General features: G+C 50.9%; 7 protein-coding genes across 7 annotated transcripts; 5 read left to right on the top strand and 2 right to left on the bottom strand.

Moving 5' to 3' along the window:
- Positions 1 to 201: 201 nt before the first annotated feature.
- GUITHDRAFT_107481 (hypothetical protein) lies at positions 202 to 8,898 on the bottom strand (the record flags this gene model as incomplete). Its single annotated transcript, XM_005833626.1, has 32 exons — positions 202 to 267; positions 428 to 505; positions 547 to 643; positions 691 to 851; positions 1,003 to 1,056; positions 1,101 to 1,193; positions 1,238 to 1,349; positions 1,395 to 1,460; positions 1,513 to 1,565; positions 1,620 to 1,691; positions 1,735 to 1,778; positions 1,832 to 1,901; positions 1,946 to 2,181; positions 2,243 to 2,299; positions 2,346 to 2,391; positions 2,437 to 2,507; positions 2,557 to 2,672; positions 2,737 to 2,802; positions 2,853 to 2,958; positions 3,024 to 3,078; positions 3,380 to 3,483; positions 3,668 to 3,914; positions 3,969 to 4,043; positions 4,111 to 4,383; positions 4,456 to 4,776; positions 4,849 to 5,043; positions 5,085 to 7,805; positions 7,848 to 7,894; positions 8,077 to 8,354; positions 8,409 to 8,631; positions 8,678 to 8,741; positions 8,794 to 8,898. 32 exons carry the CDS (start codon positions 8,896 to 8,898, stop codon positions 202 to 204), a joined length of 6,372 nt encoding a protein of 2,123 aa, XP_005833683.1.
- Positions 8,899 to 13,254: 4,356 nt separating this feature from the next.
- On the top strand, positions 13,255 to 16,637 carry GUITHDRAFT_138069 (hypothetical protein; the record flags this gene model as incomplete). Its single annotated transcript, XM_005833625.1, has 16 exons — positions 13,255 to 13,527; positions 13,661 to 13,752; positions 13,801 to 13,979; positions 14,036 to 14,184; positions 14,266 to 14,412; positions 14,456 to 14,545; positions 14,594 to 14,711; positions 14,767 to 14,990; positions 15,035 to 15,050; positions 15,245 to 15,342; positions 15,390 to 15,463; positions 15,520 to 15,604; positions 15,654 to 15,733; positions 15,781 to 16,172; positions 16,219 to 16,399; positions 16,595 to 16,637. 16 exons carry the CDS (start codon positions 13,255 to 13,257, stop codon positions 16,635 to 16,637), a joined length of 2,241 nt encoding a protein of 746 aa, XP_005833682.1.
- A 1,198-nt stretch (positions 16,638 to 17,835) lies between these two features.
- On the top strand, positions 17,836 to 18,600 carry GUITHDRAFT_152298 (hypothetical protein; the record flags this gene model as incomplete). The annotated part of the gene is made up of 1 exon (XM_005833624.1): positions 17,836 to 18,600. A coding segment is annotated over exon 1 (676 nt), but the record flags the coding sequence as incomplete, so codon positions are not given.
- A 245-nt stretch (positions 18,601 to 18,845) lies between these two features.
- On the top strand, positions 18,846 to 19,612 carry GUITHDRAFT_152297 (hypothetical protein; the record flags this gene model as incomplete). Its single annotated transcript, XM_005833623.1, has 1 exon — positions 18,846 to 19,612. A coding segment is annotated over exon 1 (349 nt), but the record flags the coding sequence as incomplete, so codon positions are not given.
- Positions 19,613 to 20,830: 1,218 nt separating this feature from the next.
- Positions 20,831 to 22,369, top strand: GUITHDRAFT_58966 (hypothetical protein; the record flags this gene model as incomplete). Its single annotated transcript, XM_005833622.1, has 1 exon — positions 20,831 to 22,369. A coding segment is annotated over one exon (1,539 nt), but the record flags the coding sequence as incomplete, so codon positions are not given.
- A 785-nt stretch (positions 22,370 to 23,154) lies between these two features.
- Positions 23,155 to 24,036, bottom strand: GUITHDRAFT_40776 (hypothetical protein; the record flags this gene model as incomplete). Its single annotated transcript, XM_005833621.1, has 1 exon — positions 23,155 to 24,036. A coding segment is annotated over one exon (882 nt), but the record flags the coding sequence as incomplete, so codon positions are not given.
- Positions 24,037 to 25,447: 1,411 nt separating this feature from the next.
- GUITHDRAFT_86637 (hypothetical protein) lies at positions 25,448 to 27,464 on the top strand (the record flags this gene model as incomplete). Its single annotated transcript, XM_005833620.1, has 10 exons — positions 25,448 to 25,658; positions 25,702 to 26,083; positions 26,131 to 26,199; positions 26,260 to 26,325; positions 26,370 to 26,438; positions 26,489 to 26,540; positions 26,760 to 26,920; positions 26,968 to 27,216; positions 27,278 to 27,328; positions 27,393 to 27,464. The coding sequence occupies exons 1-10, from the start codon at positions 25,567 to 25,569 to the stop codon at positions 27,462 to 27,464; spliced, it is 1,263 nt and encodes a 420-aa protein (XP_005833677.1). The 5' UTR covers positions 25,448 to 25,566.
- Positions 27,465 to 27,527: the final 63 nt, after the last annotated feature.

Raw genomic sequence — 27,527 nt, 5'->3', positions numbered from 1 at the left:
GCGGTGCAATCAGCTGCAGATAGTGAAGGGAGTCGTCCAGGTGCCCAAGGGATGCACCAAGTTCGCGCTGGTGAGAAAGGTGATGGAAGAAGCGGAGAGGAAGAAGGGCCTTCAGTTCCACTTGTAGAGTTAGGTGTACATGTTTCATGGTGTTTATTTAGGTTACACAACAAAGTCAAACTAGTTTAACGGCCAGAAGGCTCAGAGACTGCGAGGAGTGAGACTCTGCTGCAAAGTCTTCAACATCTCCCCGAAGCGCTCGAGCACCTGCGGAGTATGAGGACGACGATGAGGGAGGCGCAAGGAGGATAAGGAGGACAAGGACAAGGACAAGGATGGAGGTCGAGGACGAGGACGAGGAAGGAGGACGAAGAGAGGAGAGCGAAGAGGAGGAGAGAAAACGGGCAGAGAGAGGGCTTGCTGTCACCTTGTGCTGCATTTCGCGCTCTAACGCCATGCGGCTCTCAGCCTCCTTCCTCATGATCTCCAGCTTCTCCTCCTCCACCTGGACATGCTCAGTGCAGAGGACCGGCAGAGGGCAACAACCTTCTTGTAGAAGGCAAACTTCTCCTGCTCCAGTGCAAGCAGCTCTGCCGTCACTCCTCCCTCCCTTCGCTCTCTCCTGTCCGACGTAGACGCATGCCTAGCACAACCATGAGCGAGTAGAGGAGGAGGGAACCAAGGAGTCACCGAGAGGAGGAAGCAGGGATGCTCTCCGGCGTCTCCCCGGCCCTCGCGTGATTCCGCTGGGCGAGGAGGCTGTAGGGGTTCTGACTGGTCAAGTTCCCTCGCTCGTATGCAAGCGAGATGGGAGAGACGTCGATGGCAGGGCTGCGAGGACTCGTGGCGCCCTGGACGAACGAGAGGTGTTAAGGCATGGAGGGGAGAGGAAAGGGGGAGGGGATGGAAGGTATGGAGGGAGGGAAAGAGGGGAACAGCAAGGAGAGAGGCAAGGGGAGGAGAACGGAAGTGGCGATAAGGTGGAGAAGAGCAAGCAGTCACGTGAGTTGTGATTGTTGTGTCTCCTTCCGTGGCAAACGATTCTTCCACTTGGTCCTGCCCTCCCATCACTGAAGATCAGAGCGAGTAGGAGGACAGACCTTGGAATCGCCGCCATGGGAGCGTTGGGGAGAGCCGAGGCCAGGAGGAGACGGGGGGTGGCTTGTCTTGACTTTCTTCGCTCCTGGTTCAACCTGGACGACACTGAGAGGACGGTCAAGTGCCAGGAAAAGGAAACCTGATGATCGCCATGCTCATCACTGCGGAGCTTCTTCAGCTTATGGGATTCTGCAGCATCCTCCATGTCCTTGTCCTCCTCTTCCCTTTCATGCTCCTTTACCCCCTTGTCGCTGCGAGCATCTTCAGCTGCCCGAGAGCTCTGAGCTCAGCTCAACCTGTTGGAGGATTTCTTGCACTTCTGGGGCTTGAGCACCTGTTCGATCTCACTGATACAACGGTCCCTGCGTCCCCGTCAGGCTCTCCCCCCTACCCCGCCATCTTCAGATTGCCCACCATTCTTTCGGGTCGACGTCCGGGTATTCCTCCAGCTCAAGAGCTTCTCCAGCCTGACAGACTCTCAGTCATGAGCAAGGCATCCAACACACCTCCAGCTGAGCTACCTGCCAAGAGCTGAGGATGCGCAGCCAGACCTCCCGGCAGAGCTGCCCCGACACGTTCTTGGCTTGCGAGAACTGGGGGAGGAGTCAGGGACTTGCCCACTCGCTCCTCCTTCACCTTGGCGTGAGTTGACTTCTCATGGTTGAAGCGCTGAGCCACTTCTGCCAACGTCGGCCCATGTCAGGGAAGAGGCGAACGCAACTGACTGTCTCACCCTCCCAGCCCCACCGCACGCGCCCATAGCCGAACGGAAGCACCGTAGCAACGATGCGAATGAGGAGCATCTGCGAGGAGATGAGGGAGGCCTGTCGCTGAGAGAAGGCTCCACCTGCAGCGAGGCGTTCTTCTGCAGGCCAGGAGGATTCTTCTTGCGCTTTCCGGCTGCCTCCTCTGATTTCTCCGCTGAGTTTCTTGAAGACTCGTTGGCTTCCATCGAGGATTCTGCGCTGGCGTTTCTACCGCACGATCTCAGTGAGCGCATGTGCGAGAGGTCAACAGGCAGAGACGTGTCAGGGATCGTCGAAATCGACGTGTTCTTCGAAGAGTTCAGCTGATCTCCAGCACCTGCTCAGCACAGCCCCGTCACCAGGGCTCGGGACATGCCTTGCTCAAGCTCGTTCGTTACCTCCTTCCTGAGCCGGACAACTGAGGTCCTGCTCCTTCTCCTGGGACGACCTTCGCTCTGCTTCCCAGCATAAGAGGATGGCAAGGGGTGGCATGAAGGTCACCTGAAGTTTGAGAGACCCCAGCATGATTCTCTTTCCTCTGATGGACCTTCGTTGCTCTCAACGCAAACACGGATAGATCAACACATCTCACCCGCTTCTTGTTCGCCTGGCACGGCGCAGGAGCCTCTCCCTGCTGCTCCTGGTCTTTCAGGAAGATCTCAGCTATTGAAGTTAGTCAGGAGGAAGAACTGGCACCAACAAGAATCGCTACCCATCTCCAGCAGCTGCGATCGTGGAGCCTCTTCTTCAAGACGCGACAACAAGTCAGGGAGGAAAAAGTCCTGGCTAGCATTTTCACCGTCTTTTGCATTGCCTTCCAGACTCGCACTGCAACGGGAGATCGAACGTGGTCAGCATATGAAATGCGGGCGAAGAATGGAGATGGCGATACCTGAGGTTGGTCTCGACGTCTCGAGCAGCATCACAAAGAGCAAGGATAGAAGAGCTCTTGACTTTCCTGACATACTTCTTTCAACATGATCCCACAATGCAGAACCAGATCCAAACCCGCACTTTGATACTTTCTGAACTTGGTTGGGATGAGAGTTTTCCTTTTGCTCGCTCCTTTCTTGTGAACCTTTCAGCCTGACATGTGCTTTCTCCGCCATCGAGTCTACAGGATGGCGAGACAGAAAGGCGTCAGACGGTTGCAATCCCAAGAGGGAAAACAACACTCACTAGCCGACTGAAGCGACGAAGGAGACGAGGAGGATGCTGGTTTCATCGCGACGACCTAAAGAAATGGGAACGTGAGCGAAGCTTGTTGCCATTGATTCGTCGCAACGTAGAGTATCAAGATCCATGTACAAGCGTTTCCTCCTTCATCTCATCTGCTACCATCTTTACGTGCTCCACCCCTGCTCGCTTCCTCCCCCTCCACTTCCTGATTTTCTTCACCTCATTGCCCATCTTTGGATTCAAATAGTACCCCTACCCCTCCAAAAATCACCGGTTGCTCCAGCTACCCCTCCTTTGTCGATAAAAATGCTGGTTGCTGTTGACATATATTGACCACCCCTACCGCCTACTTCCACCACGTTCTCGACCTCATCACTTTGCTCATTTTGCACCGACCGCAAGGAATTCAAAATGGCGTGGTAAACCAAGTGCGCAACCTGGCCGTAGTCTACTCCAGTCGCTGGGTAGCGAACAAACTGATGGGCCTCGTACGTCCGGCAGTTAGATCGCAATGCCAATAGAAGGTTGCGGTTCGCGTGAAGTCAGGCAGGGATGAAAGGTGGCCTCAAGCCTGTTTACTAGATCAACTTCTACAGCTCCAACACTCATTGGTTAAATTCTCCGCCTTTTGGCCTTAACAGCACCATCAGCATTCAGACGTTTGGATCCAGAATCTCTGTCATCCATCGCCTTCGTATTCTTGAGACGATTGATGGCCTTGTCCCAAGCCGTACCGGACAGATCATGTGAAGCACTAGCTCTTCCTTTCACGGGAGTCATGGCCTTGGACCGACTCGACGCAGGATTGGGCGACAATTTGACAGGAGTCTCCTTCTTCGAGAAGGGGAGTGCATCTCCATCATCCTCGTCGTCGTCAATATCAAACGGCGCCTGGAAAGACACTGGTCAAGGGGAGATACTTCCACATTGCAACACAGGTATTACAGATATTCTTGGAGTTGACGGTTTGGAGTCCGATCGTGCTTTTTTGTCGCTCTGTTTCGAGCTATGAGCTGAAGACTACAGATAAAATGTGACCAAGCTTGCCGACAAGAGAAACAAGCGAGAGGGATCGAGAAGAACTCACCAAAGAGGACGACTTGGTTGTCTTGAGTTCAGCCTTGACACCCGAAGCAGGTGACTTAAAGCTAGAAGCAGGAGATTTGACACTCGACGCTGGTGACTTGACACTTGAAGCTGGAGATTTGACACTCGACGCTGGTGACTTGACTGGCGGTGTAGCTCCTGACAATCTTGAAGGGGCTTTCTTCATGGGTACAGAGGGCGAGCTTTTCTCTGGCGAAGGCGGCGCATGCAAATGTTTGGCAGGCCATCGCCACTCCTTGCCCTCTTCTCCAAACTGCCGCGCAAGTCAGATCCCTTGATCGATCGTGGGAGTAGAGCAAAGAGCAGAGCATAATCAGCAACCCACCTTGTATGTCTCCGTCCAATCCCCCTGCTCATCTGAGCTTGTGACCTCAAAGTGCAAGTCGAAAGTCTTCTTCTTGGCGTTCACTTTGATGATCTTTCCTTTCAGCCATTCAAGCTTTCCAGTATGGGGATTTTCCATCTCAGCTTCCACCATAGCACCAACAGCAATCTTCTTCGCTGTTTCTTCAATGTTATCTTCCGAAGCTTTGACTCTCTTGTCTGGAGACTGGGCCGGAGTTAATCGATCCCTTGTCTGCAGGCCTCCTCGCGGTTGAGATGGTGTTTCCAATGGCCACCTCCACTCCTTGCCCTCTTCGCCAAACTGCCGCGCAAGTCAGATCCCTTGATCGATCGTGGGAGTAGAGCAAAGAGCAGAGCATAATCAGCAACCCACCTTGTATGTCTCCGTCCAATCCCCCTGCTCATCTGAGCTTGTGACCTCAAAGTGCAAGTCGAAAGTCTTCTTCTTGGCGTTCACTTTGATGATCTTTCCTTTCAGCCATTCAAGCTTTCCAGTATGGGGATTTTTCATCTCAGCTTCCACCACGGCGCCGACGGCAATTTGGCGACTAGAAGATGCATATTTCACCTGATGGCATGTCATACAACATAGCTTAAAGCACGAGCTACCTGTTCAGGCACGTCGTCCTCTGGATCTGGAGCTTCATCATCTACAGAAAGATTCTTGGTAGATCCAGCGCTCTTCCTGTTTCTCTTTGTTTGCGGTGAAGACATATCGAATGGTTCAGATGTTTCATCATCCGATTCCTTGACCGTGTCATCCTTTGAAGAAGATATCCTTTTCTTTGGATTTGCTTTGCGCGATTGCAGAGTATAATCAACTCCATAGGAATCATTCGGCACAGCTTGATCACCCTCGCGAAAGATTTTGCTATCTACTAATCTTTGCAAAGATCCAGCGAATCCCTTGGTGCCATGCTTTCGATTAAGTCCTATCTTGATGAGTAGTCTCTGGCCAACCTCGGTGATCAAACCGACATTGCGAGTGAGGATTGATCCAGGGACATCTCCTGCCAAGTCCATTGGAATAGAACATTTTCGGACATACTCAAAAATTTGGAGTATGGCTGAAGTATTCTGATCGTCTGCAGGCAGTTGAGAAATAGCCGAAAGATAAAATTCAAGGCATTTTTTGAAGCACATGCTGGCAGTGGTGCTCTCAACTTCAGGGTTTGTGTATTCTTCGTGGAGAACAAGCATGAAAATCAGCCATGGCAAAATTCGCTCTGGAAGTATAGACAGATTTGCCTTACCAGTATGAGTCTTAAGACGATTCATCAATAAGACAACGTTGCGTAAATAGGATTTGCCTTGATCAACCACATTTGAATCTGTATCATTTGCCACCATAGCAAACATACTCGCGTAATAAAATGGTAATTTCCCCTGCTGTTTGGCAGTACCTTTGTACAATTTTTTCAAGATGGTCGATTTCACTTTTGAGTCTTCATCATTCAAAAGCCGGGACAACGTTAGAAAGGCTTGTGGAGGAAACAAATCCAGCATAGATTTAGCTATCTTGATTAAGCAAGATCCAGCAACAAGCCTCAAGGTGGCCCTGTCTGGCTTTGCAGTGCTTCGATCTGTAGACACTTCTCCTTGTTCTTGAATGATATTTTGTATATGATCAAGTAGTGTCTCAGCCACTTCTGTCTCCAAGTCGCCATGGGAAAGGTAAATAGAAATCAGCTTGATCCCCTGGACCCTGGCCTGCATGTGGATATTACGATCCTTTTTGCTTGAAGAATGATTTGAAGGTGCATGGAGAAGCTTCTTGACAACGAACTTCTCAATAGTCGTCTCGATGCTAGGAGAAAGCTCTGGATGCACCTTCAGGACTTCGACAAGGACTCTGAGAGTGGACGGAAGCCCAGGTCCAAAATTCAAAGCCTTGACACAGTTGTCAACGAACTTCTTCCCATCTGCAGAAAAGCTTTCTTTCAATGACAGGAGACTCCGAATCGCATATTTGGCCACCATCCATGAATCATGTGAACAGTAATTTTCAAGCTTGGAAAGAAAGGACTTGTTTTTTCGAAGACGATGTAGATCTTTGCCAGTCTCACTTGTGATCTTCAGTAGGTATTCCAGGATTTCTGGATCCTCAGTTGGTGATTTCATCAAAAGAGATTCCAGAATAGCCTCTTCGTTGCTAAACATGGTGGCAAAAATTTTGGCCTGTACTGCAAGTACGGGAAGGCCCTTCTTCGCTCTTAATACCATGTCGGAGTCATCATGCTGCAAACACTTGAGGACATTCTGGATAAAGGTAATTCCAAAGTGATTGTCAATTAACTTTGACAACAAAGTCTTCATAAAACCTGAAACTGGATTTCTGGGTCCCAGTTTTTTCATCACATCGTCATGCAACTTTTTGAACTCCTCAGCAGTTTTTGATTGTTTGGCCATTACCTCCAAGTTCTCCCAAATTTTACCAGTTTTGATGTCTCGTAATTTCATGATGGCTTCACTGGCTGCAGAAGGATCGGCAAAACTGGAGGAAATCTTGGAAATCAAGCTTTCCTCGGTCTTGTCGTTTTCATCTTCGTCAATCTCCATCGAGGATTTTGTTTGCAATTGACTGAACTTCAAAAAATTCTCCAAGAAAAGATGCTTCGATCGCAAAAGATTGAACATTTGATCCTTTCCCTTATGGTCCAACAAGCAGAAGAAGTCCAATGCCAGGTCATGAGAAGGCCGTCCAATGTTTTCCTCATTCAAGCAAATATTTTCAAGACAGTGCAAAGCATGAACTCGTGACTCCTGGTCTAAAGTTGAAATCGAAAGAATCTTAGAAGGAATCCAAGCATAGCGCTGCTCTGAAGCATTCGTTAAATCAAAATATTTGTATGGAGCACAATATTTTTGCCACAAATTGGCTAGGCCCTCCAATGCTTTCTTCCTCACACTTGCTTTCTTATCCATCACTCGTTCAGAAACATACTTCAGAAACTCCGTAGGGATAGTTTCTGGATTACTCAGAGAAAGGTCGAAGACGGCACTCACAGACTCACAGCGAACTCCTTCGTCGGAATCGATGACTAGGAGGCGCATGGGTGCATCTCTTTCGTCGCCATTGGCAACCCAACTTTCCTCCATGAATGCCTTGGAAAGTTCTGGTCTCTTAGAAACGAGGTGGTGAATGACTGAAGCCATCGACTTGCGCACGTCGGGGTCTTTGTCAAAGGTTCTCCTCTTGAATTCGGTGAACACTTGTGAAAAATCCAATTGGAAGGTCCCGACTGAAAAAATAGCTCCAAGCAATTTTACCGCCTTGATTCTAAGACTTGGATCTTCCATGGTCAGGTCTTCAGTGTATGCAGGCAGAACCTTCGAGTTTGAGTCAGAGAATATAACACTGAAATGCTGTACCTGAGTCAGAACGCGAGGAGCAACAGTGCTCAATTCGTAAACAGCCTCTGCCAGCCGTTCACCATTAGCCAGTTCACTTTCAGTTTGAAATCCTGCTTTGATCTAGAGGGGAAACAATCATCTCTCCATAGTCAGAATATGTATACAATTACCTGGTGAAGCTGTCGCTCCAAAAAGTATTGAAAGTGGTTTTCACAGGAGGCGATGACCGTCTTCATCATACTATAACCATTGGGATTTTCTTTTTTCTCATGTTGACAGAGCGCTCCCACAACAAGATCCAGCAGCTGAATTTCATGATACTCGGTTTCTTCAATGACACTGCATAGGATACTTGTAAGGTGCTCTGTCACTTTGGATGCTGAACTATGGTTGGGCATGTTTCCAACTAAAGTGTATGCTGCTTTTGTGAGCTCTAACATCAACTCATCACGGAATCCAATGAGCTCGGGAATTATACTGAATATTGAGATCGTGCTCAGTCGTTCCAAAAGGTAGAAATGGATACTAGAATGCAATTGAGTCAACCAAGGGGAGTTCTTCGATCAAAACATTGATTACCTGTACGAGGGATGCTGTGTATTCATGTCTGGGTTCTCAAAATCTCTCAAAATTTTGATAAAAAGCTTCATGATGTCGGCACAAATTTGCTCCTCATATGGAGGGTCAGGTGCGTAGATTCGAAGCACATCAGCCAATGCACAAGCAACCAACAGCCGCACGTCCTTATTCTTATGTTCTACAAGCCAATCCTCGCCAAGGGAAGATGAGAGCTGCCCAATTTCTGCAGATTTCATCAGATGGCAACAAGGAGACAAACGAGATACAACCTCTTTTAGCCTGCTCAACGATTTCATCTTCATCTCCGTACGCTTCCAATACTTCAGTGGCAACCTTGAAGAAACATTAAACACTCTATTTCTAACACTTTGTGAATCACAAGAACCTTTAATCTCTTTATTAGTTCACTGTTTCCCAGCTGGCGATCCAGAAAATCAGGTTGAAGCGCTGCTTCTTTGGAATGAACAGATCTTGATGCAGATTTGCTCATTGCAAATATTTCACAATGTGACCAACTTTGTTGGACTTTTCAAGCACGAGAAACTGAAATTGGTTGACGAATAATTCAAGTTTGATTCCGGCGCAATTAATCTATCTGTCAATACAGAATCAGGTTGATGAAACACAACGAAGAAAGTTCGGAAATTTGCAAGAATTTGCACCAAGAGGAAGCTTAAGGACATTACGAGGGAGAAACAACCACAAGAGATCGAAGGAGCAGAACAAAGTCGCAGATATAATCAGAGATAAGTTGAAGATACTCTTCCATGGGAAGGAAGTTTGGTCAAGGAACGGCATAGGTAAGCGGCAGGACATTGGAGCGCGGCAAACTTTTTCCCGCCTTTTGGAAGGCCCGGAAGAGCACCCTACAATCTGACTGCAAAGTACCCCACCCCTTCGTCATTGGAGATTGCCCACCCTCACAATTGAATAGCCTCACCCCCCCTTCCCTATGAAAAAGTCCCACCCGTACCCTGGAAAAGTGGCGGGAACTTGTCCCGGGCCGGAGAAACTTATCCTTTAATCGACAAAAGGACTCCCGAAGGAGTCCTGGACCAGCATGACAGGGGTCGTTGATAGGTTTCAATCACCCATCCAATGGGGCTGTATGAGGGTCTTAAAAAAGAAAAAAAAAATTCTTCCCGCCTCCGACGGAAAGTTTGTGGCTCTCGTTTCGTCTTCCCGCCATTACAGAGTTTGCGGTCCGACAATACACTGAAACGATGGTAATGAAAAAAATGTAGCGACTACCTGCTATCTAACATGGTTTCGCCAGACTAACATACTATAACATGCCGAGGAAGAGAAAACGAATTACAGATGATTCAGACAACGGTCAAGAAATAAGTTATTCAAAACCATTCACGAGAGTCGTCAAATGTGGGTTATACTCGAGACTCAAGGTAGAGAACAGATCGATTTTAGACGTGATCGACAGATGGGTATTACATATCAGTCACGTCACATCAAGAGGCAGTATGATATTCAACTGTTTTCTGATATGGGGCAGGGATACAGGGAATTTACGATATGTAGTAGATGAAATCAAGAGAGCCAAATCGACATTTTTCTGGAATGTTTTTACACTTGGAATGGAACAACATAGCCGTACAGATAACAAGTATCCAACTCTACAACGTTTCTGGTCAGAGAAAAGACATCTTTTCGTTGATTTATGTAGAATTCGAGGAGACTCGCAAGCTATTGTATTCGCTGCAAATCAATATGGAACGAATTTCTACCAAGACCTGAAAGCAAATTTTACAAACCGATTGGAAAAGTTCATTGCCGAATTCTGCAAAGGAGAGTTACATATTAACCATCAGCAAGAAATCGAAGACGTGAAGAATGTATTGTTTCAAAGGAAAGATTACGAGTTGAAGACAGAAGTGTTTAACAGGAATAATTCACAGCAGATAGGAACCTTCATCGACCATATGAAACAACTAATTGGATTATCGGGGGACGAAGATCTTTTTAGTTTCAAATATGACAAATTTGATCATAGGTTGCAGAAAAATCTGTTTGAGATAATCGAGACACACATGTTCATGTTGAAGTTCTTCGAAGATCGTGGTCTCTCGAAAAAAACATTCAAGGCAGCACCAATGTCGAAATTCGGCAGAAAACATCTAACAATCGATAATGATGTGATGTATTACATTTTGAAAGAAGCGAACAGTTTGAAACCGGGAGAAGATAAAAAATCGTTCATGAGAATAGATCAAACTTTGGAGAACTCTAGGAATTTCAGAAGGATTTTCGACTGTTCGAATCTGTTCAGAGATCAGAGAGAGGAGATTACAAGTATCACGACAGACGGTGTATCGGTTTGTTTTCGATTCACGCTGATTGTCAAAACAATCGATGGACTCGAACAGGAACCTTCATTGCGCACTACCAAATGGCTTGCCGATAGAAAAAGGGCTGAACGGAAATCGGCGAAGAAGATATCAATATCATACAAAGTATTACATGAAAATTCAGAATACCAAAGAGAGATCGAAGAATGTAAAAATTGCCCAAGGGTAATTGCGATCGACCCTGGGAGGAGCGTCATTATATCGGCCGTCGAACAATTCAGAGATGATCAACAAATAATCAGAAAAAGATTTCAGTTTTCGAGAAAACAATATTATCACGAGTCACATCTGAATCGCAATAAAAAGAAAAGAAAGACGTGGGATCAAGATATTCAATCGACATTGCACTATCTCAAGGGGTTCTCGAGTAAGTCTGGCGGCAGTCTATCAAGATTCGAAGACTATCTTCTTGCAGTTACAAGTCATTGGGAGGAGTTAACTTCGCATTATTCAAAGCGAAAATACGCCAGGATGAAATTCGACATCTACATTTCGAAACGAAAGTCAGTCGACAGGTTTATCCGTACAATGAAAGGAAAGGGAGAAATAGAACCTGTTATCGCATACGGAAATGCAAGGTTCCCGTCTATAGGACGTCGAGGAGAAAGGCCTGTACCGGTCAGGTGGATAAGAAGAAGATTCGAGAATCACTACAGAGTCGTAGATGTTGACGAATACCGTACTACCAAGTGCTGTAACGATTGTGGTTCTGAGCTCGATGTGCTTCGACGGATTGAAAATACAGGGAAAGAACCAGACGAGACCTGTAGGTTGAAAACAAGGAAAAGTGAAGTACGAGGATTGAAATTTTGCAGATCATCGAGGTAATGTCAAGTTTTGTATACTCCTGTAATTCACCTTTTCATCTAACTGTTATCGTGACAGCTGTAAAGGAAAGCCGATCAAATCCAGGGACTTGAATGCTGCACTGAATATACTCACTTGTTTCAATGTGTTTCCTGAAAGACCGAATCACCTACGTCGCCCCTGAGGTGAATTCAATGATTGTTGTCGCCCCCTCCCTACCCAGACTGCGTCCCTCGGGACTCGATGCCTAATTCCCTGCCTGCCTGCCTGCCCGGTGCCTGCCTCCATTATGATCCGATGTTTACGACATGTGATCATTGAAGTGACTGACTGGCATCATTTGGTAGGATTCATGTAAGGCTCCAACAACATCCGAAGACAATTTGGCAAAAAAAAACAACTGCCGTTGTATGACGGAGAGTCGCGGCTCTCAATCATACGACGGCAGTTCTGTGCGAAAACTTAGTTCGTCGTTCAGAAGGGTATTCACATATTCCGTCACATCATGAGGAGAGTACCCGTGGTAGATAGATTCGTGGCGTTTATCTATTAAGTGGATTCCTAAACCTAAACCCCTCCTAGTCCGGGCCCGGCAGGGAGTCCGGCGGGGCGCCGCCCGTCTCATATGCAAACTTTGTGACTCAGTTCATTCAACTTGCCAAGTCAGTTGAACTGAATATGCCACAGTGACTTCAAGTGCCCCCGGGCCACCGCAGCGGCCTGATATTTGAACCTCCAGTTCTTCCTTGACATCACTAGAAAGACTCCGATAATGATTGGACCGTGCCAGTGGCGGCGCTAAGGCATTGGATCATGAGATGTTTGCCAGTGGCCCGGGTCCGGGTCGGCGATGTCGGATCGCCGGAGTCGGACGCCCGGCCGGCGGCGTCCGGCATGACAGTGACCACTGTTCAATCAAACCGCTAGTAGGCGGCCGACTCGAGCGGCCTGAGTCCCCTGGCAGTCCCGGGCGCGGCCGCTGCAGTGCCCCCCGATCTGTCTGTTAGTAGTCACGTGGTCGGACTGACTCCGCCAGCCGGGCCCGGCCGCCGGGGGCCCCGGCGGCGGCCGGCCCCGGGGGGACCATGGACCTACCTCGACCCCTTTGTAGCTTCTCTGTAGCTAGTAGTCGGAAAAGACCCCCAATGGACCGGAGAGTACCCCTACATTTCATAATATTGAGGAGGGTACAGGGATAATCCACGGTACCTCCGATAGTAGTGCCGACGAAATGGAACATGCCAGCGAGCTCTATGATTAGATCAGCAGCCGCTGAGGACTCTCAGGAGGAGAGGAATAAACGTGGCAGAAGAGGGATCAGAATACAGTTGATAGACAAGAGGAACGAGCAGCTGGGTATTCGCATGAGACCAAAGAGGAGAGGCAGAGGGAAGAGATGCAAGGGAACCTGGATGTGGTGCGACATAATGAGGGTGATCGGTGTGACCATGGACGGTTGAGATTTAAGAATGCAGTGTAAACTGCTGGTGTGATCAAGAGGCATGTAAGAATGGGAATGCACCGTCATGCCATCGGAAGAGAGAAAAAGTACAATGGACGATTTAATTGTCTGGTTGAGTGATGATTCAGGATATTCCCGCGTAGATGTCAATTCCCCAATGATTACAGGACACTGACTCGTTTGCTTGCTAGATTCGGGTGTAACAGTACTCAGCATGAGCGGTACCCCTCGGTCACCTTATGAATCGATGTCATGGAGCTCGCCGAAATCTCCGATGCTTCAGTCCTTCGACGCGGGCTCGATTCAAGCAAAGATGGACACTTTCTGTATGGTTCAGAAAGAAACAGTGATGATTGAAGAGCTAGAAAGACTGAATCAGGTGGTCTTCGAGGGGATCAGCACGTTATACAAATCTCCCCAGAAGGATGATGCTTCGACCTTTGGAGTTCGCATTGGACTAGAGACCCAAGACTGTAAGCCAACACAGGTCAAGTGTGTGCTGCCAGGATCATGGGCCTTTGAGAAAGGAGAGATCCTATTTGGAGATGAAATCACAGCAGTTGATAATCGTCCAGTATAGATTGGAACTCTTTCTACCTCTAGTTTGAAAATATTTGCAGGTAGACGAGAATAACATTCTTCAAAACATGATGGGGAATGGTGCCATCGGATCCAAAAGCATCATCTCTCTGAAGCGAAACGGCATTGTCAAGTAGTTTTTTGTTATTCACATTCTCGCTCGAATGATTGTATCATGTAGAAAAGCAACGCTGGTGAGGACATCTCAGAATCGCGTGGACAAGATTGAAGAGATCTTCAATATGGTCAAAGAAATCAAAGATGTCTTACGCCAAGATGATTACCAGCACCTATTGCCCTGTCTGGAGATAATCTTACATAATGTCCAAAATCTGGAGCTTTCTTCGCTGGAAGATCGAGGTTTGCAGAAAACTAGTGCCATTCCAACTTAGTTCGGCCTGATCCTCGTGTGACAGCACAAACTCTTCAAGAGTTTTCTTCTCTCCAAGTCAATGTCGATGCGACAGTTGCGAGTTTGATCGAGATGATTCGAGTAATACAAGACGAGAAGCATCAGATGAGGAACTGGCTTGAAGCGATTAGACAGGAGCATGACTCGTCCAAGGTATGTATCACCATCCAAGTAGTTTTTCCATGGCACATGAATAATATTTTTCTTGGCCAATTAATGTTTTTCTTTGCGAAGGACAAATTGAATAGCCTTGAAACAAAAATGGAAATGGGAAAGAGAGGTTCCGAATCAATCAAGTCACATTTCGAGGATCTGCGTAGGGAGCTGTCCAATGTTAGGGAGGAAAACTTGCTTCTGAAGCAAGAAATCTCCTCTTGGAAGGTAAAATACGATTCATACTATCTCCATTCCAACAGATGGGTAGGGAAAAATGGAAGCAAAGGATGGCATGCTGGATCAAAAAAACTTGGAGATTCAAGAAATCAAGAAGTCGATGGTTGCTAATGCAGAAATGGTAAGGTTTTGTATCATGATCGCAGAATTTTGAAGTTTTGACGTACAGATAACAAAGAATCACCAGAGTACAGACGCATTCAAACTGGCGACTTACTTGGAGAAAGTTGCGACAGTGAAGCCGCAAGGATTGCTCGAGAAACTACAAACAACCAAAGTCACAGGAGGTATTCCCTAATTCGAGGTTTATGAGATTTCCTTTCTGAAGTCTTTCAATCGCAGACGACATCAACAAAATATTGGACATTGCAATTCTCCAGAATCATCTTGACGTCGAGGACATCATCGCAGCCTCGTTTGCTTTCAGCGATACATCGAGCCCAACAATTGTCAGGATGAAAAACTTGTATAATCAAGGACGTCTAGAAAGTTTGCAGCATGTCATCCAAGATCTTGACTCGCAGTTGTCTAGATGCATGGATGAAATCATTCTTATGAGAAGAAGGGTAAGTCTTGATATTGCTGAAGCTCTGTGACTGTTGTTTGTCAGGTTGAAAATTTGGAAGGTGACCTCTCGCTCCGTTTGTATCTTGAGTGACAAACATGTTTGGGATTTCAAGACTGTACCAAGGATGCAGTTGTTGAAATGGTGATAACAAGCATTACGTCAATGTCTGGCATAATGAGATGTCCTTTGACCAGGCCGAGGATATAACAAATCTAACTCGACAGGTTGAAGATTTCTGTAATGATTTACAAGTTCAGCAAAGTAGGAACACAAGTCTGGCAGAGAAGCTAAAAATCACAAAGGACATGATCAAAACCATGATCCCAAAAACCGATTACTACCAACTTTTGGTAACGATCAAGATATCTGGAATGTTCTTTACAAAATTCCACATTAGGAAGAGAAGAATGCAGCGAAAGAAACATTGCGTCAGAATGAAATGACCATCGGCGACCAAGATAATGAGATCAGGTAACGAGATCGGTCTATGAGGACTTTAATCTGGAAATGACCAATCGTGATGGCAGAGATTTGAAACAGCGGATCAAGATGAAAGACAACGAGATTGAAGGCTTGAAATACAAACAGATGGAATTGGCATCCCAGGACAAGGTGATTGAGAAAGCTGAATTCGTCATCGATGGTTTGACCTCAGCAACAGAAACAGCCGGTCAAGCAAGTGCTGAGCGAGGAGGAATACGTGACGTTGATGACAACGTTGAAAGAGAGCACTGACATTCAGTGAGTGCATTTTTGGAATGATCAATAATTGATGATGCTTCTTGTAGAGTGATCGAGTTCTGTCAAATCATGGACTGCATCCTGAGGAAAGAGCGACTGAATGCAACTGACCTCTGCATGCTGCTGGAACGGATTGACAGAGAAAGATCACCTTTACATATTTACTCGCTGCTATCAGTGCTCGATGGCCCGCCATCCAGATCGATCGACGAGGTCAAGGTCATCATACAAGAGCTCAACGATGGGACCGGCCTGTCGCTAGGGACCCTGCAGAGGATTCTTTCAAAGCTGAGGTTCAGCTTCCCAGATCCTCAGAAGCTTGAGAGGTGGCTTGAACAGAGCGAAGAAAACCTGGAGCGATGCCCCATCCCTTCGGATCATGATGAGATGAACGATATGAGGCGGCAGCTGCGTGAACTCCAGAAGAAGATCTCGCAAGGTTTGCATCCTCCTGCACTCACACCTTCATGACGTTTCCCTCCCAGACGAATCGCCGTCATCCCCAGTGATAGCTCCTCCCGGGGGCTCCTTCCAGACGGATCACATGCACGTGGTCCTTGCTTCGGCCACTCCCAACACCGTCATCTACTACTGCACCGACGATCGGGAGCTGAGCCTCAGCAATTACGAACAAGCAGGAGCCTCGCCCATCCGCATCACCCTCAGGTCTTCGTGCAGGCTCAAGGCGTTTTGCCTTTCACATGGCGGCATAAGTGAGACTGTATCGGAAACTTTTTACTTGCAAGAATAAAGAAGCTCTCCTCCATCTGCCCTCGAGAAAGCATTCGATCAAAGATGGCTGATAGGTTGTGTGTGAGAGGACGCATATGGTACTCGAGGATTATACTGGCTGCTCAACAGGAAGTTGTACATTTCACGCTCGGACCTGTTGCATGGCAAGTGAACACCGATCCTTGGCACAGCGTACGTGCATTCTAAAAAAGTGGATTTTCCTCATCAAACATCATGATTGGGAAACCCTTGCTTCAATGGAATGTTGAATCGATATGAATACATCGAAGATCAAGTCAACATCAACATGTCGTTTGGATGTTCTTGTGTTTTCTGATCACGATCGTTGCGTTTCATCCATCACCTTGCGAACCACGACCTCCTGCAAATCCTAACCACCCCACCCCTCTTTCCCCACTGAATTAGTAGGAGCAACACCGGTTTATGTGGGGACGTGACCTCCCTCTATCCGATCACCAGTAGCAAAGTTTTAGTTATTGGCGGGCAGTTGGAGGAGTACAGAATGCCAGACAGGCGCACGAAGGAGCGAGGCGAGGAAGGGAAGGGAGGAAGGAAGTAGCATGGGAGAGGATCGTAGGGGAAAGGAGGGAGGAGACATTGGTAGTGGCACCATGCCGCTATGGAGCTTGTGAAGACGTTCGATGAGCAGCAAAGGGTGTGTGTATCCTTTTGACGATCCTGGGATCTTTAGGCGGCAAGTAGGTTTGAAGGGACCAAGGGGAGGAGGTGGGAGAAACCCAGCTCAATTCTGACACTCTAACGAGCTAAACGACCGATGGAAGCGTCCGAGACGCTGAAATGTAGCCAGAACATTGAGGGGTTGATAGGATAAGCTCCGTTGGACAGCTGAGTGTAGTAGACGGGGAGGTAGAGGAGGCGGAAGAACTGCTTTCGGCTGACACATTTTCAAAGGTGATCTTCCAGCTCATACCCTGAACGTGACCTGAATGTCGGGGTTAGCTCCTGCCAAATGATCGAAAGGTGGCATCGGGCCTGACAAGCTCCTGGGTAAAATTGTCAAAGAAAGACGCGCGGAGAACGTATCTACAAGGAAGTGCTTTCCTCCACAGGATGCAACTGTTTGTGGTTGGAGCAGGAGGAACATGTGTAGCTCACGCAGATGCTCATGAGTCAGTCAGCGATCTGAGGAAGAGGATATGCCCAAGCGTCAGACTAAGACTCACTTACGCTGGGCACGAGCTCGAGGACAATTTAAGCTTGCAGGAAGCCGGTCTCCGAGAGAGCTCGACTCTGTTTGCATCCTGTAAGCTTGTCGGGGGAGGGTCTGGGTCAAGCCTTCTGTTCGGCAAGGGAAAGAAGAAGACGGGGGAGGAGAAAAGGAAACAGTACTCTAGATATCGCTCGTTGTCCATGTTTGATGAACGCGATCTTGGTTTCGGAAGCCAGATCGCAGCTGAGCGAGAGAAAATCCTTGAGATGGTAGACAAGGCGACGAAGGAAACATCTGGTACACGTCTTGACGGCATCAGGGGGTTTGAAGTTCCTCGGAGCAGCAGAACCGAGTGGGGGTCGATGTTGCTTGTTGTGACCCCAGACGATGTGAAGGAGCAGGAGGACAGGAACTTGAACTTACTCCTCCGAGGCTGCCTGAAGGACTTCCAGGGGGATGTAGCTGCTTACAACCGGAGACTCATTGTCAAAGTTCTGATCTCAGCGACCGAGGACTGCGAGTGGGAGAGGGAGATAGTGATGAAGGACGTCGTGCCGTTCTGGCAAGAGCTCTGTGTCATTAACGATGTTGGGCTGGTTGTGTTGGACCTGCGCCTAGGGATGGACATCGACTTCAGAAACATACACACGTATGAGGAGATGGTGATGGGTGAGGTAAAGTCTTCTCACGCCAACGTTTCTCATCTGTTTCACCTCTTCTTCGTGGGACGCAAGTACGGTCTAGTGTCGTTCCCTGCAAGGATAGGAAAGCAAAGGTTTGAGGAGCTGGTCAAGCTTGTGGACGACTCGGGTGATAGGAAGCTTGTCAAAGAATTCTTCTCGCTGGACGCAAATCAGCTGAGCTCGCAGGGGGTAGGAGCGGATGAGAAAGCAACGGAGGGGCAAGAGTATGTCCTGCAGATGACAAAGCTGGATGAAGATTGGAGGAAGAAGTACGACAAGATCAGAACGGCTCTCATGCAGGCAGCGAACAAGTTATGGAAGATGGAAGTTGCCAAGAACGGAGAAGATCTTCAAGACGACGAGCTCAAGTCGATGATGATTGGGATGGTGGAACGTGAGTTCGCCCAGTCGCGTGCTCTGCAATCCTCTTTCAGCGGAAAATTTTCACAGCTGGTCTTCCATCGCAACCTGCTGGGGCTGGAGGCAGCAAAGGTCTCTGATCCTGCATACGAGAAGTTTGTCGACGTGAAGGAGGGAGGGGTGGTGGACGAAGAAGCTCAGGAGCTTCTCAGAAACTTTTTGAACTCTCTGCCCCCCACTGCAATCAAGTTTGACTACCTTGTGCAAACCTTCGACAAGACTTGCGGCCTGAACCCTCAGCACAATGAGGAGCACGCGAGTTACCTAGCGAGGATGTGTGACGACCTGTGTCGGCATGTGAGCATTGCTGTGCAAGAGAGCGCTAAGATGAGAGCTGCGAACTGCGACGATGTGGAGGTGGAGGTGAAAAGCCACGTGGAGTTTGCCATGAAGGAGGCGGAAAAGTTCTGCTCTTCCCAAGAGGCAGAGGCGGTGATGGAAAACGTCCGCCTCTACCTCCGTGACGAGTCTCGCAGCAGCATGCACGTCCTTGGCCGCGCGGGGTCCGGCAAGACAAGCTTAATGTGCAAGCTGGTGAAGGATGTGATGTGGGAGCAGGAGAAGGGTTGTGTTCTCGTCCGCATCGTTGGGGCGTCAAAGCGTTCGAAGACGAGGGTCGGGCTGTTGCGGAGCATCTGTGAACAGCTACGGAGGGCGTACGGGAAGGAGGAGGAGGACGGGGACATCTCTGTGCTGCCCCTGCGCGACATTGTCTCCTACTTCCGTCGAGCAGTGAGCGAGTGGCCCAGCTCGCATCTCCCGCTCATCTTGTTCATCGACGGGGTGGACGAACTGGAGGAGAGCTACTCCAAGTCCTACCTCGACTGGCTCCCGACCGCTGCACTCCCTCCCCATGTCCGCATCGTCCTCACGCTCGCCGACGGCGATGGCCAGGGGCAGGAGCAGATGAATCATGCGGGAAGGCCGAAGGACCTGACGCTGATGTGCGTGAAGGATGTGAAGGCTTTTGTGAATCAGCTACTGTTGAAGAGCAGGAGGAGGATCACCAACGACCAGTGGTCAGAGATCTCTCAGGCGGTGGCTCGCAGGGAGGAAGCGTGCTCGACCCTCTGGCTCTCGCTCGTGGCCTCGCTGGTCCAGGAGTGGCCTTCCTCCGTGGGTGTCCTCTCCTCTATCAACCCCTCGCTCAACGGTCTCATCATCGACCAAGTCGATGCTCTCCAGGCGAAGCATGGGGTCGAGCTAGTCAGGGCAACCTTCTGCTACTTCACCCTCTCCAGCGCTCACTTCCTCCACGAGCAAGAACTGTTCCATCTGCTCTGCCTCCAGGACGACGTGCTGGCTGAGGCGTACTTCTGGTCCGTCCCTTCCATGCGCATCCTCCCCCCTTTCCTTGTCAAGTCACTCCTGCATGACGCTCGTCCTCTCCTCTACCGCTACTCGGATGGGAGGAGGGACGCGAGCTTGTGCTGGAGGCATAGCAAGGTAGAGGAGGCGATTGAGAGCTGGCTCTTCGGCAGCGCGATGGGCTACAAGGAGAGGATCCAACGGCACAGCGAGCTAGCAGATTTCTTCGATGGCACATGGAGCAGGAGGATGAAACCTTACACGGGTAAGCTGCGTGAGCTGCTCCAGCAGAGGAACGAGCAGGCAGGTGACCGGCTGGTCCCTGCTCAGCCCATCGTCTTGCACGGGAGCATCGCTGCTCCTGCATCGGAGAGAGTGCTGAACCGCCGCAGGCTCCACGTCCTCGTCCCTCACCTCATCGCGTGTCGAGACGAGCAGCGCGGGGTCGCCGAGCTTTGCTCACTGGAGTACCTGACGGCGAAGCTCGAGGAGGGGATTGTGGAGCTCCTGCGAGAGTGCTCGCTTGCTCTCAAGGTCTTCCCGGACTCGGTGGTCGCGCTGCACGAGGTGAAGGGCTTCATAGGCAGGAACCTCGAGCTCTGGAGGGCTCCCCTGTGCCCGAACCCCTCCTTTCAGCTTGCTTTCCAGGAGCCGGACCGGTCTTCCGTCCTCCGCGCTTTCCGCAACAGCGAGCTGTTCCGCAGCAACTTCGACTCGATGCTCATCGACTGGCTGAACAAGCCTCTGGTCTCCCATCCCTGCGTCCTCACCATACAAGAGCACCAGAGCTCCGTCGTGTCCGTCGCCATCTCCCCCTCGGGCAAGCAGATCGCCTGCTCCAGTGCCGACGGCACCGTCGTTGTCTGCAGCACGAAGACAGGCGAGGTCCGCTCCGTCCTCCGAGGCCACTTTGAGCAGGTCTCGTCCGTCTGCTACAGCCCCAGCAGCGACATGCTTGCTAGTGTTGGGTGGGATCAGAGGATGTGCATGTGGAACGTGAAGACCTGGGAAGAGTTCGCAGCTCCTCGCTCCTTCGCCACCATCCTCAACACAGTCACCTTCTCCCCGCAAGCCTCCTACATCGCTGTAGCTGGAGGAGAGCTGGGAGGGAGCGAGGAGTCCATCTTTGTGTGCTATGCTAGGACGGGGGAGCTGAAAGCGTCGCTGCGGGGGCACGAGGGGGGCATCACCTGCCTGCAGTTTCATCCCAACGACGAGCAGCTGGTCGCATCCTCCAGCTACGACGAGACCGTGAGGATCTGGAGCCTGACCACCAACCGCGAGCTCCTCGCCTACACCAAGCATGCTGACTGGGTGCGCGCTGTAAGCTTCAACCCCTCGTCCTCGGACGAGCTGGCAAGCGCTGGTGAGGACAGGACAGTGCGGGTGTGGGAGATTCAGACTGGCGAGGATCGGCTCGTGCTGAAAGGGCATGCACGGGAGATCCACGCGGTTGCGTGGACCAGGGACGGAGAGTTTCTTGCGAGTGGCAGCGAGGACAAGACGATTCGGCTGTGGAGAAGGCGAGACGGGGCTGTGCATGCTGTGTTCCGGGGGCACGAGAAGAGGATCAACTCGCTCTGCTTCAACGGGGACGGCAGGATACTTGTGTCCGGGTCGAGCGATCATGCCGTCAAGATCTGGGTGGTGGAACGGGATCAGCCGCAGGAGGAGGATGAGGAGGCGCACACAGGAAAAATTTTCAAGATTGCCTTCAGTCACGAGGAGCCCAGGAGGTTGGCGACGTGCAGCTCCGACACTACCATCCAAGTCTGGAACTTTGAAACCGGCGAGCCCAGCAGCGCCGGGCTGGGAGGACACGCTGACTATGTCCTGGACGTGAGCTTCAGCCCTCACAAGCCCAGCATGCTGGCCAGCTGTAGCTCAGACATGACGGTTCGACTCTGGGACCTCGACAAGCGAGCCATGCTGCTCCCTCCCTTGCAGGGGCACCAGGGAGCCGTCTGCTGCGTCCTCTTCCACCCCAGCGACCCTGGGGTGCTGGCAAGCGGCAGCGCCGACAGCACGGTGAGGGTGTGGGACATCAGCAGGGGGGAGCTGAGGAGGACGCTCAGGGGGCATGACAGCGGAGTCGCCTCCCTGGCCTGCAGCCCGTCGAGCCCGAACGTGCTGGCGAGCGGAGGGCAGGACGGGCGGATAAAGCTCTGGCACTTCCTGGAGGGATCGCCAGCAGGATCTGACCTGGTGGGGCACGAGAGCTCGGTGGACCACTTGCGGTTCCCCCGACCGGGGACGCTGCTTAGCTGCAGTCAAGACGGGATGCTGATGATGTGGGATGTAGCTTCTTCCTCCTGCCTCCTCCGCTGGGACTCCAAAGCACAGCACGTCATCTCGACGGACAAGTTCGTGCTCGCCAGCCAGCTGGGCTCGCTGCTGGTGTATCACGTCCCAACCGATGCCAGCGCTGCCATGGTCCCTTGCGCCTTCTTCAAGGCGCCCAACTCGATCGCCGCCATTGCCTGCTCGGGAGAAAAAATCTGCCTGGCTGCCGAGACCCGCGAACTTCTGCGGATGAAAATCCTGAACTGACGATTCCTTGGAGGATGTTTCCCCTAGAGAGGAGACAAGTGTGAGGAGGAGGAGGTGGAGGAGGAGGAGGAGGAAGAGGAGGGGTAGGTCAGGGTCCGGGGAGGGGGTGGAAGTGTAGATGTTCATAATGTCTGTTGTAAGGTTGAAATCAAACCAAGTTTGCTTCCATTTCCTTCATTTCATCAGAATCATCTAATTCAGTTGAACAATCTCACAATGGCCATGGCGATAATCTACATTCTCCCTGCATCTGTCGAGGACTTGGCGACAGTCGAGTGGCTGGAGGCCCTCTCGGGGTAAGACACACTGTCGTCGCTGTCGCTTCCTGGGTCGAACTCACTCCCATCGTCCTCCTCCACTTGACCTCCAGCATCCGTCGAGAACCCCTTAAAGAAATACGTCGACGGCTGCTGGAACACTACATGCCCCTCCTCGACCGCCCTGCTGATCAGTCTTTCTCCATACTCTCCAGTCTTTCCCTCTGTCACATCCTCTGCAGACTTCAACGTCGAGCTTGACACAGGAACCTTGCCATCGTCCCATCCCAACATGCAGCAAAGCTCTCCAACTACGGCATCGCAGTCCCCCAGCAGCTCGACGTCGAACTGGTTCGGGGCTCCAACAACCTCACGATTGATCAAGATAGCAGGGACCGACGCCTCCACCTCTCCTAAGATCTCCGAGACAGGAGCGACGCGCAGCGAGGTGCCGATCACCACGACGAGGTCCACCAGCCTCAGGTCCTCCCTCAGGCTCGAGAAGAAGTGGTTAGGAAGCGCCTCCCCGAAGAAGACGATGTCCGGCTTCAACACACCGAAGGAAGGCGACATGGAAGCGGCGCTAGCGCACGATTCTTCGCTCAGCTTGGCATCAAGCTCGGTTCCAGCTTCGCTCGCCCCCAAGTCAGACTTCTGGTCGTCCCCATAACACACCGGGCACTTTGCCACGCGCTTTCTGAGAATATCGAGCTCAATGTCCTTGCCCTCCACCCGGTGGCCGCAAGACACGCACGTGGCAGTTGCAAAGGAGCCATGGCAGTTGATCACTCTCCTGATGTTCGCTTTCTGCTCCAACGTGTCGATATTCTGCGAGTAGTTTCGAAGCAACTTGTGCTTCTGCTCCAGCATCGCAATGAAATGATGGCACGGCGTCGGCTGGAAGTTGCCGGGCCAGAGCTCATGCGCGAAGTTGAAGAACGGCTTCGGGTTGGCATCAAAGTAGTTCCGATCGAACATGCACGAAGGCCGCGGCATACCGAACTCTCTGTGGAGGCGAGCATAAATGCCGGTCGAGCTGCGGAAGTCAGGAATGCCTGCGCTGACGCTGACTCCTGCACCAGTCAAGACAAGAATGTTGTTGCTGCTCTTGAACAGGCGGCAGACATCATCTAGCGTATTGATGCCTGGAAGCTTCAGGCGAGGTCTGCTCATGAGGAACGGGAGCATCTGTAACAGGTGCTTGCCTCCTTTCCTGTGGATGTAATCCAGTAACTGCTGCGAAGTTTGAAACTTTTGCATGCAAAGCGCCTTCAGTTCACCCAAACTTTGACAGTTCTCTAGGTCAATGGAGTCTTCTGACCCACTCGCGCTAAAAATGTCTTCTTCCTCCTCCTTCGCCTCCTTCGAGCCCTCTGCATCATCTCTTGAATCCTCACTCAACCTCAACTTCTTTGCCACCGGCTCCTCCTGCTCTAGCTCTGGCGGATCTGTATGTGTCCACAATTCTTCCCTATCATTGTGTGGTTCATGTTGCAGTTCAGACATTCCACAATCAATATGGAAACTGGTGATGCCTGTTGATAGGCCGGAAGGCAGGACAACAGCGAGAACGAGGAGTTAGGGAGAGTTGGCCAAGAGTTGTCAAAATGTTTTGAACAACTGAAGGAAGTGACACAGGTTGATGATGGAGGAAGTGAGTGCGAGAGCTAGGTACAGGAGGGAATGAGAAGGGAGAGGTGAGGAGAGCAGGAGGAGAGGGAGGAGGGAATGAGAAGGGAGAGGTGAGGAGAGCAGGAGGAGAGGGAGCGGAGGGAGCGGAGGGAGCGGAGGGAGCGGAGGGAGCGGAGGGAGCGGAGGGAGCGGAGGGAGCGGAGGGAGCGGAGGGAGAGGAGGAAGGTTTGCCTAGTACTTAGGGGCAGGGGGCGCGCGCATGGCAGAGGTCTATCTGAACCGGTCCTGGTAGATGATGTGTTTTGAATACCCCTACTAGCATGCTCGGAAGAGGGGGTACTCCAAACAATTCGGAGTAGATGAAGATTCTCGAGGGTAGGGTAGTTAATACCACCCCCTCAAATGACCGAAAAATAGGTAACTAGGTAGATGTACCTACCCAGGGTACCTGTTTGTGTCCTTATACCCACATTTCTCCCAGAAAAACTACCGGTAGCAAAGATGTTGATACCCTACCTGGATGTATGCTATCTGTATGTCCTGGTGCTACCCGTTTTGCATGCTGGAAATATGGATGCGACTAGTCAGGAGTGCGAGCAGTCCATGCGGATGCTTGTAAGGCAACGGGCAGGGAGGAGAGGGAGGAAGACGATGGCAGGAGAGGGGGAGCAGGAGGACAGGAGAGTGCAAGTGAAAGGGAGGGAGGGAGGAAGACGATGGCAGGAGAGGGGGAGCAGGAGGACAGGAGAGTGCAAGTGAAAGGGAGGGAGGGAGGAAGACGATGGCAGGAGAGGGGGAGCAGGAGGACAGGAGAGTGCAAGTGAAAGGGAGGGAGGGAGGAAGGGAGGGGAGGTCGGAGAGACCTTAGTTCGAGCTGCCCGCCGTGACTTGAACGCTGCGAGCATCATTGCTCATGACTTGACTGATGAGACATGCGGGTAGATACATACACACGCCCATCTGCATGGATGTCAACCATCTTACCTCTTCGTCACCTTATTCGTCAATGTGCGACATGGATGACGATAGTTTGATCATTCCTTGAAGTTCCATCGGGAGATGGCTCAGCCCAGCAATTGGTCGAAGTACGTCATTATCCTGTTCTGCATGGCCATGTCACCAGATTGCTGCACGCTGAATGTTGAGTCGAGGTGCCGCATGCTGCATGCTGATTGATACAGTGACAAGGTACAGGCAACCTCTGAGGATGCGAACTACAATACCCAAAGACCTCGCCCAACCCCTCTCACTGCTACTTGATAACGGCTCCCTAGAGCAAGGGAGCACGTTGGATGTCACGTTCAGAGGTCACCTGTGTCCTCCTGCCGAGCCCAAACAAGGAGACGTGAAACTTGTAGTCTCGCTCCACCTGGGCCAACAAGTCTACGAGGGCCGGGGGGCAGCTCAGAGCCATGGGAGCTGGGAACGTGCACGGCTCCTGCTGAGATCCTTGTCAGCGGCGGTGAGCAAAGTGGTCCTGAGATGGCTGCCCTGCTTCTCTGTTGCAGACTCTTCTTGGGTAGACATCGGGTTCGAGTTGAACTGCACCCTGCCTTCACGACGGGCCATGCACACTGTGGGATTGATGCTGCTGCCGCAGCCATGTGACATCCTTGATTGAAGATAGGAAACCCGCGAGTCCCGAGCAACGAGAGCTCCCGGCGCCAGGTCGCTCTAGACGAGAAACTGAAGGTCTTTCTGGACTTTCCTGATCAACTCTTGCTCAATCCCAGTTAACACTGAAGGGATCAGGACTTGGGGGTGAATATTTCCGAGCTACTCTTCTCCAAGACCTTTGACGGTTCTCCCGCTCGCAAGGCAGCCATGGCTCATGAGCAAGGATCACTCTGAAAGCTTTCCAGGCCTACTGGTCATTCGTCAACCCACGGGAAGGGATCCAAACTCACTCGCCCCTTGAACCCTTCGAGAATGTAACCAAGTGCATCTTGATGGATGCTGTTGAATGACATCTTTTCTCGAGGCTGTCAAACGATATGCTTCACAGATTCTGTTCTTGGATCGAGGGCACCGAGGTCAGTCCGTCAGCTTGTACAAACGATTGCCCTCCTCCTTCACCTCTCCACTCCTCGATCTACCCTATAAGGGTCCTCCCTCCCCTCCCTCCCCTCCCTCCCCTCCCTGCCTCCACTTTCCTTTCTCCTCCTCTCCCCTCCCACTTTCCCGCTGGTGGCATGCAACGATGAGTATCTCTTGTGGACCTCGTCTAGAGATCCTGATCCTGACGCGTCCAGCTCGTCTGGCCGAGTTCCTGCGCACGGGGGATGAGGCGAAGGCAGAGAAGGTGAACTCATGCACAGTCATTCACCCCGTCGTGCTCGTCCTAGACAACCTCCGATCGGCACACAACGTTGGAAGCATCATAAGAACGGCAGAGACGGCAGGGGTGGAAAAGGTTGCAGCCCGTGACCAACTTGTCCTTCGGGCTGACTGTGGGCTCAGGTCGTTGCCTGCGGGATCACCCCGCACCCTCCGAATGGTAAGGTCCTCAAGACTGCCCTGAGATCGGCAGATTACGTGGAGGTAGAGCACGAGGACAGCACTCTCAATGCAGTCAGGAAGCTCCTATCCCGCAACTACTCCGTGTACGCCCTGGAGACTACTTCACAGAGCCGAGCCTACACGCTGGTCAACTTCTCGAAGCCCTGCGCCCTGATCGTTGGCAACGAGTTGCTGGGGATCTCTCCCGAGGTCTGTCTCTCACTGATTTCACAGGTTTACCAACTCACTGCCCTGGTTGGTCTATCTGCAGGTCTTGCAGGAGTGTAACCAACTCATAGAAATCCCCATGTACGGGTTCAAGGTTGGGAAGCGCAACGCCAGTGGCCTGGCAAGTTGTGCCCTCGCACTGACCCTTCACTCGGCAGAACTCGATGAACGTGGCTTGCGCTTGCCCTGTAGTCTTATACGAGGTGCTCCGACAATGGTACTCAACGTGACTGTCGGCCCTCCGAGGCTCCGAGACGATTTAACGGCCGCCCCGCCCGGCGGTCGTACTACCG

Source organism: Guillardia theta (assembly GCF_000315625.1).
Source record: "Guillardia theta CCMP2712 unplaced genomic scaffold GUITHscaffold_29, whole genome shotgun sequence".
Lineage (NCBI taxonomy): Eukaryota > Cryptophyceae > Pyrenomonadales > Geminigeraceae > Guillardia > Guillardia theta.
This window is presented reverse-complemented; position numbering and strand designations above follow the sequence as displayed.